This window comes from Bufo bufo, chromosome 6, assembly GCF_905171765.1.
Source record: "Bufo bufo chromosome 6, aBufBuf1.1, whole genome shotgun sequence".
NCBI classification, from domain to species: Eukaryota; Metazoa; Chordata; class Amphibia; order Anura; family Bufonidae; genus Bufo; species Bufo bufo.
In genome coordinates, this window is record NC_053394.1 from 298,921,786 (window position 1) to 298,940,243 (window position 18,458).

The 18,458-nt window shown below is 44.2% G+C and overlaps 1 protein-coding gene across 1 annotated transcript; it reads left to right on the top strand.

The window, feature by feature from the left end:
• Positions 1-16,628: 16,628 nt before the first annotated feature.
• On the top strand, positions 16,629-17,791 carry LOC121005147 (ADP-ribosylation factor 1-like). Its single transcript, XM_040437714.1, has one exon. The coding sequence runs from the start codon at positions 16,795-16,797 to the stop codon at positions 17,362-17,364; it is 570 nt and encodes a 189-aa protein (XP_040293648.1). The 5' UTR covers positions 16,629-16,794; the 3' UTR covers positions 17,365-17,791.
• Positions 17,792-18,458: the final 667 nt, after the last annotated feature.

The following is an 18,458-nucleotide window of genomic DNA, read 5'->3' on the forward strand; positions in this document are numbered from 1 at the left end:
GTACAACATTCGCTTCCTTCCTTCCTTCCTTAAATAAGGGCAATAATTGCCTCCTGATTTTCAAAGAATAAATGAGCTCACTCATTGAACTCCACACTGCTATTATTTTTTTATATGCCCCTTTCAATTAGTGATTCAATTACACAGAATCAGCAGCATGCATGTCATGACTGTTGGGTCTGTTGGATTTCTATTACTCTACTACACCTGCTAGTAAATTATTTTCCATGTAGAAATTTCCTTTCTACTAAAAACAGTGATTGATCAGGTTAGTGATGTCTGACTGCTATTATTTTGAACACAACTGTATATGCATATATAAATATAGAAACTAGATAGGACTGCGTGACTAACTCCTATAAGAGTCGAACCATCCACCCATATATGTACAAATAGAGCATCAGATTTTCCAAATATCCTCCTACCACAACAGCTCCTGTGAAAAAAGAGGCACTAATAGCGAAGCACTGCGAATGCTTCTCACACGCGCTTATAGCTGATATACTCACAAGCGCAGGTGCGAGTCAGGCACATCAAACCAGTATATTCATCTGAAATTCCTCCAAATATGTCTCTTCAATTGCTGTTCTCTAGAACATAAATCACTCCAATAGTGAAGAACCGCTGTTTACTTTTTTAAACAGGGCAGGAGCACATTGCTGTGAATTTATTTATCGGTTTTATACTAACTTACCCTTGTGAGTATATTAAAAGGATTTAAAAAAAGTAAACAGCGGTTCTTCACTATTGGAGTGATTTATGCTCTAGAGAACAGCAACTGAAGAGACATATTTGGAGGAATTTCAGATGAATATACTGGTTTGATGTGCCTGACTCGCACCTGCGCTTGTGAGTATCTCAGCTTTAAGCGCGTGTGAGAAGCATTCGCAGTGCTTCGCTATTAGTGCCTATTTTTTCGCAGGAGCTGTTGTGGGAAGAGGATATTTGGAAAATCTGATGCTCTATTTGTACATACAGTATATGAGTGGATGGTTCGACTCAGAGGAAATCTTATAGGAGTTAGTCACGCGGTCCTATCTAGTTTCTGTACTATATGAGTGGATGGTGGCAATGCAAGCCCAGGAGAGGACAAGCAACCAGGTAGACATCAGAGGCAGGGCCTCTGGGCCTAGCAGAGCAGGCAGCGCCCTGCTAGCCAGCACACAACCTCTCCCTAAGGAGGGTAGAGTAGAACTACTCACTAAGTAACTAAGGCTACTTTCACACTGGCGTTTTGGCTTTCCGTTTGTAAGATCCGTTCAGGGCTCTAACAAGCGGTCCAAAACGGATCAGTTTTGCCCTAATGCATTCTAAGGTTCCTGTCCTTGGTGGAGTAAAAGCCAGTTTTCATGTGTCAGCAGCAGTTGCCGTTTAACACTTTGCTATTTAGTATGGCTGTAAATAGCTGATCCGGAACGGCTCTTACTGGGAGTAGTCAAAGTGCTGGGTGGGTGACTACTCCCCTCGTTCCAGGCCAGGTTTTTTCAGACCTATAAAAAACAGCCAGCAGTGTCAGGTGTGGGGAATTATCTCTCTCTGGCATTGGAGCTCTGGCAATCTCTGTACCGGGATCTGAGCCTTGTGCCAGGCTGGAGGCCTGAATCTGGGAGGACTGCTCTGTTCTGAGCTATGCCGGTCGGATGTGGATTAACACCCAGGACAAAAGGTGACTGTTTTGTTGTTGAGCTATCTGGGTGTGAACTAACAGCAATACTGCAAATGAACTGTCGTGCTGTGTACTTGCAACAAGTGTGAATAAACACTGAAGTTTTTGAGTTATAAACTGGTCTTTGCCTCTATACTGCGTCCACTTGTCCTCACTACAAGAGCGAGTCCCCACAATATATACAGTACAGACCAAAAGTTTGGACACACCTTCTCATTCAAAGAGTTTTCTTTATTTTCATGACTATGAAGGCATCAAAACTATGAATTAACACATGTGGAATTATATACATAACAAACAAGTGTGAATCAACTGAAAATATGTCATATTCTAGGTTCTTCAAAGTAGCCACCTTTTGCTTTGATTACTGCTTTGCACACTCTTGGCATTCTCTTGATGAGCTTCAAGAGGTAGTCCCCTGAAATGGTCTTCCAACAGTCTTGAAGGAGTTCCCAGAGATGCTTAGCACTTGTTGGCCCTTTTGCCTTCACTCTGCGGTCCAGCTCACCCCAAACCATCTTGATTGGGTTCAGGTCCGGTGACTGTGGAGGCCAGGTCATCTGGCGCAGCCCCCCATCACTCTCCTTCATGGTCAAATAGCCCTTACTTTCAAAGTTTTCCCAATTTTTCGGCTGACTGACCTTCATTTCTTAAAGTAATGATGGCCACTTGTTTTTCTTTACTTAGAATTTGTTTTATGGCAAGAAAAAAGCAGCTAACAGTCTATTCAGTAGGACTATCAGCTGTGTATCCACCTGACTTCTCCTCAGCGCAACTGATGGTCCCAACCCCATTTATAAGGCAAGAAATCCCACTTATTAAACCTGACAGGGCACACCTGTGAAGTGAAAACCATTTCAGGGGACTACCTCTTGAAGCTCATCAAGAGAATGCCAAGAGTGTGCAAAGCAGTAATCAAAGCAAAAGATGGCTACTTTGAAGAACCTAGAATATGATATATTTTCAGTTGTTTCACACTTGTTTGTTATGTATAAAATTCCACATGTGTTAATTCATAGTTTTGATGCCTTCAGTGTGAATCTAAAATTTTCATAGTCATGAAAATAAAGAAAACTCTTTGAATGAGAAGGTGTGTCCAAACTTTTGGTCTGTACTGTATATACACTGCTCAAAAAAATAAAGGGAACACTTAAACAACACAATGTAACTCCAAGTCAATCACACTTCTGTGAAATCAAACTGTCCACTTAGGAAGCAACACTGAGTGACAATCAATTGCACATGCTGTTGAGCAAATGGGATAGACAACAGGTGGAAATTATAGGCAATTAGCAAGACACCCCCAATAAAGGAGTGGTTCTGCATGTGGTAACCACAGACCACTTCTCAGTTCCTATGCTTCCTGACTGATGTTTTGGCCACTTTTGAATGCTGGCGGTGCTTTCACTCTAGTGGTAGCATGAGACGGAGTCTACAACCCACACAAGTGGCTCAGGTAGTGCAGCTTATCCAGGATGGCACATCAATGCGAGCTGTGGCAAGAAGGTTTGCTGTGTCTGTCAGCGTAGTGTCCAGAGCATGGAGGCGCTACCAGGAGACAGGCCAGTACATCAGGAGACGTGGAGGAGGCCGTAGGAGGGCAACAACCCAGCAGCAGGACCGCTACCTCCGCCTTTGTGCAAGGAGGAACAGGAGGAGCACTGCCAGAGCCCTGCAAAATGACCTCCAGCAGGCCACAAATGTGCATGTGTCTGTTCAAACGGTCAGAAACAGACTCCATGAGGGTGATATGAGGGCCCGACGTCCACAGGTGGGGGTTGTGCTTACAGCCGAACACCGTGCAGGACGTTTGGCATTTGCCAGAGAACACCAAGATTGGCAAATTCGCCACTGGTGCCCTGTGCTCTTCACAGATGAAAGCAGGTTCACACTGAGCACATGTGACAGACGTGACAGAGTCTGGAGACGCCGTGGAGAACGTTCTGCTGCCTGCAACATCCTCCAGCATGACCGGTTTGGCATTGGGTATGTAATGGTGTGGGGTGGCATTTCTTTGGAGGGCTGCACAGCCCTCCATGTGCTCGCCAGAGGTAGCCTGACTGCCATTAGGTACCGAGATGAGATCCTCAGACCCCTTGTGAGACCATATGCTGGTGCGGTTGGCCCTGGGTTCCTCCTAATGCAAGACAATGCTAGACCTCATGCGGCTGGAGTGTGTCAGCAGTTCCTGCAAGACGAAGGCATTGATGCTATGGACTGGCCCGCCCGTTCCCCAGACCTGAATCCAATTGAGCACATCTGGGACATCATGTCTCACTCTATCCACCAACGTCATGTTGCACCACAGACTGTCCAGGAGTTGGCAGATGCTTTAGTCCAGGTCTGGGAGGAGATCCCTCAGGAGACCGTCCGCCACCTCATCAGGAGCATGCACAGGCGTTGTAGGGAGGTCATACAGGCACGTGGAGGCCACACACACTACTGAGCCTCATTTTGACTTGTTTTAAGGACATTACATCAAAGTTGGATCAGGCTGTAGTGTGTTTTTCCACTTTAATTTTGAGTGTGACTCCAAATCCAGGCCTCCATGGGTTAAAAAATTAGATTTCCATTTTTTTATTTTTGTGTGATTTTGTTGTCAGCAGATTCAACTATGTAAAGAACAAAGTATTTCAGAAGAATATTTAATTAACTCAGATCTAGGATGTGTTATTTTTGTGTTCCCTTTATTTTTTTGAGCAGTGTGTATGTATATATATATATATATATATATATATATTAGGGGTGCACCGAAATTCCGGCAGCCGAAAATATCGGCCGAAAATGTACCTAATCCATTTCGGCCGATATTGTTACATATCGGCCGAAAATATGGGGTGTGGGATTTGTCACCCGCAAAGTAGCTCACCATCTGCGGGCGGACGCCGGGCGGGCGGTTTACTTTAAGTCACTGCATCTTTATTTTACCTTACAATCGTGACGCTCCAGTAACAACTCTGCAGGCAGAGCGGAGGGCGGTGTAACGTCACTTACTCACGTGACGCGCCTGCTCCGCCTCCTTCATTCATAAAGTGGGCGGAGCAGGTGCGTCACGTGAGTAAGTGACGTTATGCCGCCCTCCGCTCTGCCTGCAGAGTTGTTACTGGAGCGTCACGATTGTAAGGTAAAATAAAGATGCAGTGAGTGATTAGTCTGCTGTGAGCAGCAGGGCCGGGGCTGTTATGGGTAGGGGGATCGGTCTATGGCACTGCTATGGGGAGGGGGGATCTGTGCACTGTTATGCCCATAACAGTGCACATATCCCCCTCTCCATAACAGCGCCACCCACAGATCCACCTCTCCATAACAGAGCCACCCACAGATCCCCCTCTCCATAACAGAGCCACCCACAGATCCCCCCCTCCATAACAGCGCCACCCACAGATCCCCCTCTCCATAACAGCGCCACCCACAGATCCCCCTCTCCATAACAGAGCCACCCACAGATCCCCCCTCTCCATAACAGCGCCACCCACAGATCCCCCCTCTCCATAACAGCGCCACCCACAGATCCCCCTCTCCATAACAGAGCCACCCACAGATCCCCCCTCTCCATAACAGCGCCACCCACAGATCCCCCTCTCCATAACAGCGCCACCCACAGATCCCCCTCTCCATAACAGAGCCACCCACAGATCCCCCTCTCCATATATAATATGATTTATTAAATTCATGAAAAAGAATTATTAATAAAATCATTAAAAAAAAGTATTTTAAAAGTATTTGGGCAAAAAGGCAGTTTCGGTTTCGGTTTCGGTTTTCGGTCAAGGGCATCCTGAATTTTCGGTTTCGGACCAGAATTTTCATTTCGGTGCACCCCTAATATATATATATATATATATATATATATATAAAAGTATATATACACAGTATATAGAATTGTGCTGTTATATTACCGGCACTATAATATCTCTCTGTGCTGCTGCATTATTTGTCACCCCACTGTGGACCCTTGACTCAGCCCAGAATTCCAGCCCGTGTGGCAATCAACCCCTTACTTCCAGGCACATGCCAACAATTGAAAGTGCAGTTCCTCAACACATGCAATAGCATCCTTTCTGCGAATATATGGCTCCGACGGTCATAATCTCTGTTGCACAGGCCACCTGTGATATGTGAGCAATATGCATCTCAAACATGGCATGGATAACCAGGAGGCAGTTTAACCCACAGTGGTGCATACAAGGTACATTAGATGTCATATCATACAAAGCATATCAAATTGTGTCACAAATATGTGAGGTAAAAGGCCACATAACAATCCTGGCACTTTAGTCAAAAGGCATATAACAGTCCATCAGTTCAACATGGTGGCAATGCCACAGTAATAGGTCAATGGTAACTCATAGCAACTGAAGAATAACTGTAGAAGGATACAGATTTCTCTACAAGGAGGTACGAGCATTTTCAATCCTCTTAGGCTACATAAACACAACCATCCACAAACTACGGATCCACAAAATACGGATATTGTTCTTCCGCATTTCGCACACCCTTAACTAGAGCTGGTTTTTCGTGTCCACAAAACAGACAATAGGACATATTTTTGTGGACCCATAGAAATGAATGGATCTGTGTGCGATCCACAAAAAATTCCGATCGGACAATGGGCCAAAATACGGTAGTGTGCATGAGGCCATACATACAATACAATAAAGTTGCATGTGTACAAAAAGGTGATTCAAGAGGTCACTTCCGTGACAGTTCTCACCAGGCACTGTCATAACAGGTTGTGGTGAAATCTTCCAACACAGCACAGAATGACAGAGCAACCAGGAAATACCAGCTAAAAGCTTCCGTGGTATCAGTTGAGGATAAGACTGCATAAAGATGCAAACTAATATATTGTTCTGCCTGAAAAGCGTCAATTTTGACGTAAATTAGTTTTCCCTTAGTCCTAACAGCAGCACAAGTGGGGGTATTTGCCCCTGTGAAGCTGGTCAGGACAGGCGGAATTTTAATGAACAAAAATTTCTGCCTAAGTATCTTAATTAACAATTAGCCAATTAAGCCCCTACCCCATATAACCCGGCCCCAACTGGACGGGGTTGCTTTATAACAAGTAAATGACAAAAAAATCATACAAGGGGAGGGAAATTTGTGTGCTGCTGTTAGGACTAAGGGAAAACAAATTTACGTCAAAATTGACGCTTCCCTTACGTCCTAACCAGCAGCACAAGTGGGGAAGTAGCAAGAACCTCACCCAAATTGGGAGGGCTCCCTACTCCCCTCTCAGGAGAGGGCGGCACTTAAAACGGATTGTCCAAAGGCCATTCCCTCCGTCTGTCTAGACTCTAGACGGTAATGCGAAATGAAGGTGTTCAGAGAACTCCAAGAAGCGGCTGCACAAATCTGATCCAGGGGAATCAGTTTCTTCTCCGCATAAGAGGTGGATACAGCCCTGGTAGAATGGGCGGAGACGAAAGAAGGAGGCGTCAAATCTTGGAACAGAAAAGCCAGACGGATTGCCTCTTTAATCCACCTACTCAGCGTGGGTTTTGAGGCCTTCAGACCCCTGTTTTTCCCTGTATAGGTCAGAAGGAGGTTTTCCGATCTTCTAAAATCGCTTGTTCTGTCCAAATATATTCTAAGACCTCTTGAAATGTCCAATGTACGGAGCCTTTCCTCCTCGGGAGAAGTTGCAGCCGGTGAAAAGGTGGGCAGACATATTGTCTGATTAATATTAGAAAAGGTAGGAACCTTTGGTAAAAAGGTTGGTAAAAACCTTAACAGGACCTTGTCCTGAAGGATTTTTAAATAGGGCTCAGAAGCCCCCAGAGCCTGAAGTTCCCCAACTCTCTTAGCTGATGTGATAGCCAGTAAGAATGTGATCTTTAGGGATAGGAACCTCAAGTCCACTTCATTCAAAGGCTCAAAAGGGGGGACACATAACCCTTTTAGAACCACCGATAAGTCCCACTGTGGGATTGGTCTCAGGACTCTGGGTTTAAGTCTTTCGGCTCCCTTCAGGAACCTCTTGATTAGGGGGTCCTGAGACATCGGTCTGCCAAGGCATGCCGATAAGGCAGAGATGTGAGCTCTGATAGTAGATGGGCTTAGACCCTTGTCTAGACCATCCTGTAGGAATTGTAGAATAGCGGAGAGAGGAGGGTCTGAGGCAACTACCTCTCTGTTATTGCACCATTGCAGGAATATTCTGTAGATTCTAGAATACTTCTTGCTTGTAGATTCCGCTCTGGAGTGAGAGATTGTTCTCAGGACCTCCACAGATAACCCTCTAGCTTCTAGAAGGGACCTGTCAATCTCCAGGCCGTCAGATTGAGTCTCCTCAGATCTAGACAGGGACCTGTGTCCTGATACACAAGGTCCTGTATTAGGGGAAGTCTCCAATAATTGCCCTGACTCATCTTCATGAGCTGGGTGAACCAAGACCTCTTTGGCCAGAATGGCATGATGGCAACCACCGAGGTCTGGTCTTGTTTGATCTTCATCAATACCCTCGGTATCATGGAAATTGGAGGGAAGATGTATGCCAGCCTGAACCTCCATGTTATGGACAGAGCGTCTATCGCTACCGGGTTGTCCTCCCTGTAAAGGGAACAGAACCTGCTCACCTTGGCGTTCAATCGGGTAGCCATCAGGTCGATTTCCGGCGTGCTCCACCGCTGGACAATCATAGAGAAGATGTTCTCGTTCAGGGACCACTCCCCTGGAACTGGTAGACCCCGACTCAGGCGATCTGCCAGTACATTGAGATCCCCTCTGATATGGACTGCCATCAGGTGGGATAGATTGATCTCTGCCCAAGAAAGAATAGAACCCGCCTCCCTCAGGAGGGTTAGGGACTTCGTCCCTCCCTGTCTGTTTAGGTAAGCGACCACAGTAGTGTTGTCTGTTCGGACTCTCACCGCCTGACCGCGGATGAGAGGAGCAAAATGAAGGAGGGCTAGTTTGACCGCTCTCAGCTCTCTCCAGTTGGATGAGAGGATTTTCTCCTGGGGATTCCAAGTACCCTGTACTGGATAGTCCTCCAGATGGGCCCCCCAGCCCAGCAGAGAAGCGTCCGTGGTCAAGGTGATCCAACGAGGTTGGATCAGAGACCTCCCATCCTTTAGGTTCTTCCACCACTTGAGCGAAGAACGGACTTCTACCGACAGGGAGTGCATCCTGTCTAGGTCTTTGGGCTTGCGAGTCCAAGCTGCTAAGACCTCCTCCTGAAGAGGGCGTAAGTGCCATAAGGCCCACGGAACTGCCTCTGCAGATGCTGACATGTGGCCTAACATCCTCATAAGAACCCTTATGGAGACTCGTCTGGGTGGCATAAGAGACTGTGCGGCTTTTATTACTTTGTCCCTCCTTTGAGGGGATAGGTATAGGGTCATCAGTTGCTGGGAGACTCCAGTAAGGAGTCTAGCCTGTCCTGGAGTCCACAGGACAATAAAAAAGCAACCCCGTCCAGTTGGGGCCGGGTTATATGGGGTAGGGGCTTAATTGGCTAATTGTTAATTAAGATACTTAGGCAGAAATTTTTGTTCATTAAAATTCCGCCTGTCCTGACCAGCTTCACAGGGGCAAATACCCCCACTTGTGCTGCTGGTTAGGACGTAAGGGAAGAAAACATTCTTCAGCATTGGATCTACTGAGCAGCCTCCACCAAACCAAGCACAGATCCTGATGTCGGGCTTGATGGCTGCTGGGAAGACTTTACTATGTGGAATGTGGGTCTTGTTGAGGGGATGGAGATCCTTGCTGATTTTGTGAAACACTCTAAGGGCTCATGCACACGAACGTATTTTCTTGCCGTGTCCGTTCTGTTTTTTTGGGGGGGATTGTATGTCAATGGCTCCGCAAAATAAAATGGAATTTACTCCGTGTGCATTTAGTTTCCGTATGTCTGTATTTTCGTTCGCAAAAAAATAGAACATGTCCTATTATTGTCCGCATTACGGACAAGGATAGTACTGTTCTATGAAGGACCAGCTGTTCTGTTCCGTAAAATATGGAATGCACACGGATGTCATCCAGATTTGTTGTGGATCCGTTTTTTTGCGGACCGCAAAATACATACGGTCGTGTGCATGAGCCCTAAGAACATGGGTTTCTTCTCTAGCAACTGCCTCTCAACATATACACAAGTTAATATTATTTATATTAGTTCCCAGAAAAGCTAGGTGACAACCAATATGGCCGCCATCATAGCTCACTGGTTATACAGAAATATCGAGAAGGAATATCAGTGCATTATTAAAGATTGGAAGCCTTTATGGGATCTATTAGGCTAGTATCATGCCATGTTTTTGCATCCTGTTGACAGGCAATTATTTTTTTATATTTCTTGACAAATTTACCATTAAAACAGGATGCAACAGGACACAAAAATGATGCACGTTCCTGCTCAAGAACAGGATCCAAATGCATCCTGTTTTTTTTTTTTGTAAAAATTACAGTCAATGGCAACAAGATCGGTATCGTGTTGCATCCTGTTTTGGACATACCTTTTCTCAAATCTTAAAAAACTGTACGTTTCAACAGAATGAAAAAACATATTGTGAACAGGGTCTTAAAGTGACAATAAACTCTCACAGATCTTTCCCAGAAACAGATCGAACAGAATTTTTTGTCTTTCTAGCCTCAACCTTTCTGATGACATCACCAGTTGCTTGGTCAGAACAGGTTTAGCAGAATCTTCCAGCACGGCACAGAATGACTGAGCAAACAGGAAATTCCTTCATTGTGCTCCAGTCTGGCAAATGTAATCTCACATCTCACATATAAACTTTGTTTAGGAAAGTGTTTGTAGTGCAGAGCAAGTAGTTAAATTCAGTTTATGACTTCTTGTCAGGTTTACAGGAATGCCTGGTCACTGGAAGAATAATGAAATATATAACAATAAAGGTTAAAATCAGCTTACACTATGATGTAAACCAGAGCAAGCAGTTATCTACCTGACTGGCCTACAAGAACATCTATTTCATCTATGGGTGTGCTCCTAAGCATCTACCAAACTGTAGAGGACACATGTAAAACCAAAGTTTGGATCCTGATGTTTGGTGGAGATTTTGCTGAAAAGACTACCACCATGTTCAGGTTAAAGCTGAACAAAACAGTCATTAAGATCCCTACCGCTGGATTAAGGCTACAAACGGTGGGACCAGTTCATAACGTAATCTTAACTACAGTATTTAGGCTGTTTAAATGAACACAAAAGTGTGTCCTTGTTTCTATCAAATGGAGATGAGACTATCTTTGTGGACAATGCCCAGAAAAGGTGCCCCATTCCTAGTGCCGATTAATACGCAAGATCACTGTTATCATAGATCTTGTGGAAGGGATAGAAGTTCTCACTTCCTTAGTGACAGAATTTAAAAGGGTCCTTTGCATTGACCAATGTCTACTTGTAAAAGGGGTTCCATTGACAACTAGAATGCAAAGAAAATAGTAAAACAGCAGGTACTTAAAGGGCTTCTGTCACCCCACTAAAGTGTTTTTTTTTTTTTGGGCTAGTTAAATTAGTTATATTGCGATATATGACAATATAATTGTGTTACTTACTTTGATCCAGCAGTTTCTGCAAAAAACGAAGTTTTATAATATGTAAATTCGGTCTCTACCAGCAAGTAGGGCGGCTACTTGCTGGTAGCTGCTGCAGAAATCCGCCCCCTCGTCGTTTTGATTGACAGGGCCAGCCGGGATCTCCTCCTCCGGCCAGCCCTGTCGGCATTTCAAAAATCGCGCGCCTGTGTTCATTCGGCGCAGGCGCTCTGAGATGAGGAGGCTCGTCTCCTCAGCACTCCCTCAGTGCGCCTGCGCCGATGACGTCTTCTATTTCGGTGATGTCATCGGCGCAGGCGCACTGAGGGAGTGCTGAGTGCTCCTCATCTCAGAGCGCCTGCGCCGAATGAACACAGGCGCGCGATTTTTGAAATGCCGACAGGGCTGGCCGGAGGAGGAGATCGCGGCTGGCCCTGTCAATCAACAAGAGGAGGGGGCGGATTTCTGCAGCAGCTACCAGCAAGTAACCGCCCTACTTGCTGGTAGAGACCGAATTTACATATTATAAAACTTCGTTTTTTGCAGAAACTGCTGGATCAAAGTAAGTAACACAATTATATTGTCATATATCGCAATATAACTAATTTAACTAGCCCAAAAAAAAAATCACTTTAGTGGGGTGACAGAAGCCCTTTAAGGTGTTGGTGGCAACAGTTCACTGAGGCCAGACTGATGCACTCAACAGATTTATTGATGCTACGCAGTTATAGTGCCAGACTGGTACCTTCTTCAGTATACAAACACATTGACACACAAGGTTTGTATGTCGCAAGGATGGAGTGGGCACAGCAGTTGTGCCCGTACCATCTGTATCAGAAGACAGCTGTAATGTAAAGCTTGGGCCCTGCTACTAATGTGCTATCTCCGATCCTAGCCATTTAGCCTGCTAGATGCCATGGTCAAAGGCAAGTGAAGGATCTAAGCAGTTAGACGCGAACATGGGGTACTGATGGTTGACAGCTGGGGGTGGTCTGCTGAGTAATAAAGCCTATTCGTCCCTTCAGTGGGTGACTGCATCTTTTTTGCATCAAAAAAAGTCACCATTTGCCACGAGAACATCGCTTCGTGTGAATGGGAATGATCTGCTGGCAAACACTGAATCAGTATGGGGCAGAACAATCACAGCATTGATTGTTTGTCACCATACAGAGGAGATGATTGCTGTATGTAAAATTATTGAGAATACATGGTTTGTTTCTGACAATTTTGAGATCCGGCAGAAGACAAAACTGAATTGAACAGAACTGAATACTCCAAAATGCATTCTGTTCCATTTGGTTGCGTTCCCATACCGGAGAGGTTTTTTTTACAGCATGGGATCCGGACACCATAGAAAACACATCCGGCATGAACACTATTGAAAGTGAATAGGTGTCGGTCCATTTTCTATGGTGCTATTTTAAAGATAATAGAACTGCATCCGTTCACAGTGGGTGCAGCCAGCTGTATCAGAAACTGAAGCGTTTTTGCTGATCCCTGCCGGATCAGGCAAAAACGCAAGTGTGAAAGTAGCCTTAAGCAACAGTACTGTGTCTAATCAAGGTTCCATGGTCTGCCTGAGCTAATGACTGCTGTGGCATATAAACCAAAAATAAAATAAAATTAAAAGAGACAGAAGAGAATAAATTAAAGGGAATCTGTCACCGTTGAAATGCAGTGTAATCTGCTGGCAGCATTTTATAGAGCTGAAGGACCTGAGCAGCAAAACTTTAATTTATTCATTTAAATGCCTGCTCGTTCTAAGCTTTGAAATCAGGCAGGCAGTCCTATCAGTGATTGACAGCCTTCCCTTTAAGATGGTGCATACTGAGGTAGCTGTCATCACAAATAGGACAACCTCCTGGACATCAAAGCCCAGAATGAGTAGGAATTTAACCACCTCAGCCCCCATAGCTTAAACACCCTGAATGACCAGGCCACTTTTTACACTTCTGACCTACACTACTTTCACCGTTTATTGCTCGGTCATGCAACTTACCACCCAAATGAATTTTACCTCCTTTTCTTCTCACTAATAGAGCTTTCATTTGGTGGTATTTCATTGCTGCTGACATTTTTACTTTTTTTGTTATTAATTGAAATTTAACAATTTTTTTGCAAAAAAATGACATTTTTCACTTTCAGTTGTAAAATTTGGCAAAAAAAAACGACATCCATATATAAATTTTGCTCTAAATTTATTGTTCTACATGTCTTTGATAAAAAAAAAATTTGGGTAAAAAAAAAATGATTTGGGTAAAAGTTATAGCGTTTACAAACTATGGTACAAAAATGTGAATTTCCGCTTTTTGAAGCAGCTCTGACTTTCTGAGCACCTCTCATGTTTCCTGAGGTTCTACAATGGCCAGACAGTACAAACACCCCACAAATGACCCCATTTCGGAAAGTAGACACCCTAAGGTATTCGCTGATGGGCATAGTGAGTTCATAAAACTTTTTATTTTTTGTCACAAGTTAGCGGAAAATGATGATTTTTTTTTTCTTACAAAGTCTCATATTCCACTAACTTGTGACAAAAAATAAAAACTTCCATGAACTCACTATGCCCATCAGCGAAAACCTTGGGGTGTCTTCTTTCCAAAATGGGGTCACTTGTGGGGTAGTTATACTGCCCTGGCATTCTAGGGGCCCAAATGTGTGGTAAGGAGTTTGAAATCAAATTCTGTAAAAAATGGCCAGTGAAATCCGAAAGGTGCTCTTTGGAATGTGGGCCCCTTTGCCCACCTAGGCTGCAAAAAAGTGTCACACATCTGGTATCTCCGTATTCAGGAGAAGTTGGGGAATGTGTTTTGGGGTGTCATTTTACATATACCCATGCTGGGTGAGAGAAATATCTTGGTCAAATGCCAACTTTGTATAAAAAAATGGGAAAAGTTGTCTTTTGCCAAGATATTTCTCTCACCCAGCATGGGTATATGTAAAATGACACCCCAAAACACATTGCCCAACTTCTCCTGAGTACGGCGATCCCAGATGTGACACTTTTTTGCAGCCTAGATGCGCAAAGGGGCCCACATTCCTTTTATGAGGGCATTTTTAGGCATTTGGATCCCAGACTTCTTCTCATGCTTTAGGGCCCCTAAAATGCCAGGGCAGTATAAATACCCCACATGTGACCCCATTTTGGAAAGAAGACACCCCAAGGTATTCAAAGAGGGGCATGGCGAGTTCATAGAATTATTTTTTTTTTGCACAAGTTAGCGGAAATTGATTTTATTTATTTTTTTCTCACAAAGTCTCCCTTTCCGCTAACTTGGGACAAAAATTTCAATCTTTCATGGACTCAATATGCCCCTCACGGAATACCTGGGGGTGTCTTCTTTCCGAAATGGGGTCACATGTGGGGTATTTATACTGCCCTGCCATTCTAGGGGCCCTAAAGCGTGAGAAGAAGTCTGGAATATAAATGTCTAAAAAATTTTACGCATTTGGATTCCGTGAGGGGTATGGTGAGTTCATGTGAGATTTAATTTTTTGACACAAGTTAGTGGAATATGAGACTTTGTAAGAAAAAAAATATAATCCGCTAACTTGGGCCAAAAAAATGTCTGAATGGAGTCTTACAGGGGGGTGATCAATGACAGGGGGGTGATCAATGACAGGGGGGTGATCAGGGAGTCTATATGGGGTGATCACCCCCCTGTCATTGATCACCCCCCTATAAGGCTCCATTCAGATGTCCGTATGTGTTTTGCGGATCCGATCCATGTATCCGTGGATCTGTAAAAATCATACGGACATCTGAATGCAGCCTGAATGCAGGGGGGGGTGATCAATGACAGGGGGGTGATCAGGGAGTCTATATGGGGTGATCACCCCCCCGGAAGGCTCCAGGGAGACGCCTGTATGTGTTTTGCGGATCCGATCCATCTATCAGTGGATCCGTAAAAATCATGCGGACATCTGAATGGAGCTTTACAGGGGGGTGATCAATGACAGGGGGGTAATCAATGACAGGGGGGTGATCAGGGAGTCTATATGGGGTGATCACCACAGTCATTGATCACGCCCCTGTAAGGCTCCATTCAGACATCCGTATGCGTTTTGCGGATCCGATCCATCTATCAGTGGATCCGTAAAAATCATGTGGACATCTGAATGGAGCTTTACAGGGGGGTGATCAATGACAGGGGCGTAATCAATGACAGGGGGGTGATCAGGGAGTCTATATGGGGTGATCACCACAGTCATTGATCACGCCCCTGTAAGGCTCCATTCAGACGTCCGTATGCGTTTTGCGGATCCGATCCATCTATCAGTGGATCCGTAAAAATCATGCAGACATCTGAATGGAGCTTTACAGGGGGGTGATCAATGACAGGGGGGTAATCAATGACAGGGGGGTGATCAGGGAGTCTATAAGGGGTGATCAGGGGTGATCAAGGGTGATCAAGGGTGAATAAGGGGTTAATAAGTGACAGGGGGGGTGTAGTGTAGTGGTGCTTGGTGCAACATATTACTGAGCTACCTGTGTCCTCTGGTGGTCGATCCAAACAAAGGGGACCACCAGAGGACCAGGTAGCAGGTATATTAGACGCTGTTATCATAACAGCGTCTAATATACCTGTTAGGGGTTAAAAAAAATCACATCTCCAGCCTGCCAGCGAACGCCGCTGGCAGGCTGGAGATCCACTCTCTTACCTTCCGTTCCTGTGAGAGCGCGCGCCTGTGTGCGCGCGTTCACAGGAAATCTCGGCTCGCGCGAGATGACGCATATATGCGTGACTCTGCGCAGGGCTGCCGCCTCCGGAACGCGAATCTGCAAGTTATACTGAATTTTTTCCTATAAAACTATGTATCAATCTGCTCAGCTACTCCTGCTCTATAATATGCCGCCTGCAGATTACACTGCATTTTCATGCTGACAGGTTGCCTTTAATAAAGAACTATGAAATAAATAGACATATTCGGTATCCCCTTTATTGTTACAGGGCATACAATAAAATGAAGATGTAATTTAATTCTGAAAATTACGTAAAAAAAATTGTCAGAAACTTTTTTTTCTTTTTGCTGCAAAAAGAAGTCAAGGATTTAAATGAATTGCTGTTATACAGTATGTACAGAAAATTATATCATTAAAAATGCTCACTGAAACACAAAAAAAAACAAGACCTCATATAGCAAGTGAGTAAAAGAGTTACCGCTCTCAGAATGCGGTAGGGCGAAAATTTGAAGAATATGTTTTATCCCAAGATATCTGCCTGCATCTTGTACAATCATAACATTTGTCCTTTACTTCTACCAGAATATAACATTATATATCTTTAAAAAATTATAATAATCTTTATTTATATAGTGCCAATATATTCCATAGCAAGGTACAGAAAGCTTTATTCTGCAGTATTATATTCACTGTGATCTGTGAAGTGAGGTCACTTCCTGTGCTTCTCTCACTACTGACAATGTAACAACTGCTTGTAGAGAAAGTTCCAACACAGCAAGAGTGACAGAGCAACCAGGAAATTCCTCAAGAGCGCCCATGGTTGCTAGGTAACATGGGTTTGGTCAGCAAATGAACAGTGTATATATAATAAGAGAGCTTTCATGCAACATGCACAGCTACATACTCAAGACCTACGAGATCCTTACAGAGAGGAGCATCTACTGCAGCAGATATGGGTGGTCTCCTGAGCAGCCTCTACCAAACCCTAATGAACTTCTCTGGAACCAAGGCTCGGATCCTGCTATTGGGTCTTGATGCAGCTGGAAAGACAACTTTACTTTATAAACTAAAGCTCAATGAGACGGTCTGTACAATTCCTACTATCGGATTCAATGTAGAAACCGTGGAACCCATCCCTAATGTCACCTTCACCGTCTGGGATGTGGGAGGTCAGGACAAGATCAGAGTCCTGTGGAAGCATTACTTTATGAATACAGATGGGCTTGTTTTTGTGGTGGACAGTGCCGACCCAGAGAGATTTGAGGAGGCAAGGGCAGAGCTCGACGCCATCCTGGAAAACGATGAAATGAGAAGAGTCCCCTTCGTGGTAATGGCTAACAAGCAAGACTTACCAGGTGCCAGGAACCCCATGGACCTGGCAGACACATTGGGACTGATGAAAATTAAAGGACACCAGTGGCATGTCCAGGGCTGTTGTGCCGCCACTGGAGATGGACTTGTGGAGGGACTGGAGGTACTCACCAATTTGGTAAAACAATTTCAAAAGAACAAACAGTTCTGAATGAAGAACATATCTAGAATGACTAGACTTGGCGCCACGTTTATTTGGACAAATGTCCTGTGGGCAACACCAGTTCCAATGGCCTACTCTCAAGCCATGAAAAATTAGGGGAACATATACCCCTAAAACATTACATTGTGTGTGGATAATTGTCCACCTAGTGGTGCTCTTATAGCAAAGCTGAATCTGGAGACTCAGTGTGGACAATGAGAACTGAATACATGGGACTGGATGGGAAGATTTGATTAATTTTATATTTCTCCATAGTAACTTACTAATTGCAATACCTCACCCTTCTAAAAAAAAGTCTTGTGAGTCATACATATTGTTTATACTGAGTATAAAGATGTAATCATATTTTTCACAGTTTACAGTTTTATTGTGCATATATACTGCTTGTAATTTATTCTTGCTAATAAATGTTAGTTCTAAGATGAATAAATCATGTCATGCTGTACTTCTTGAAAGATAGTCTCAAAAAGTGGGATAATCTAACTCCATATGATTAATATTCCAACAAGTTAGAAATCTCCTTACATATTTAATTCCTGCATTATTAATGGGTAGGTGCACCGTTCCATAGCCCTAGCTCTAAAGGGGATTGGTGGGCTCCTGTTATTGATGACCTAGGATAGGTAATTCATATTTGATTAATGGGGTGTTCTGGGTGTCGAACCCCCAATCAGCTGCTCCCTGCAGTCAAAGGTGCTGGAACTACCACTGAAAACAGAGCTAGAAGCACATTTCCATTCAAAGTGTAGTGGCCGTGCTGGGTTAATACTTCTCCTATCCCCATTCAACATGTAACTATTTTCTTAAAGGGGTTTTCCAGCTCTACAAATCTGATGACCTTTTATTAGGATAGGGCATTAATATAAGCTCCATACATTTAGTAGCGACTGTGCCTAGTATTGCTACTCTGTCCTATTCATTCAGCTGATCTGAGCTGTAATAGGAGGCACTGCTGCATCACTTGCCTTCAATCAGTTAATTTGTGTGGTTGCTGAGCGTTGAACCCCACCAATTTTTTATTGATGGCCTATTCTAATGATACACTATCAATTTTGTAGAGCTGGGGGCCCGCTGTATACTTC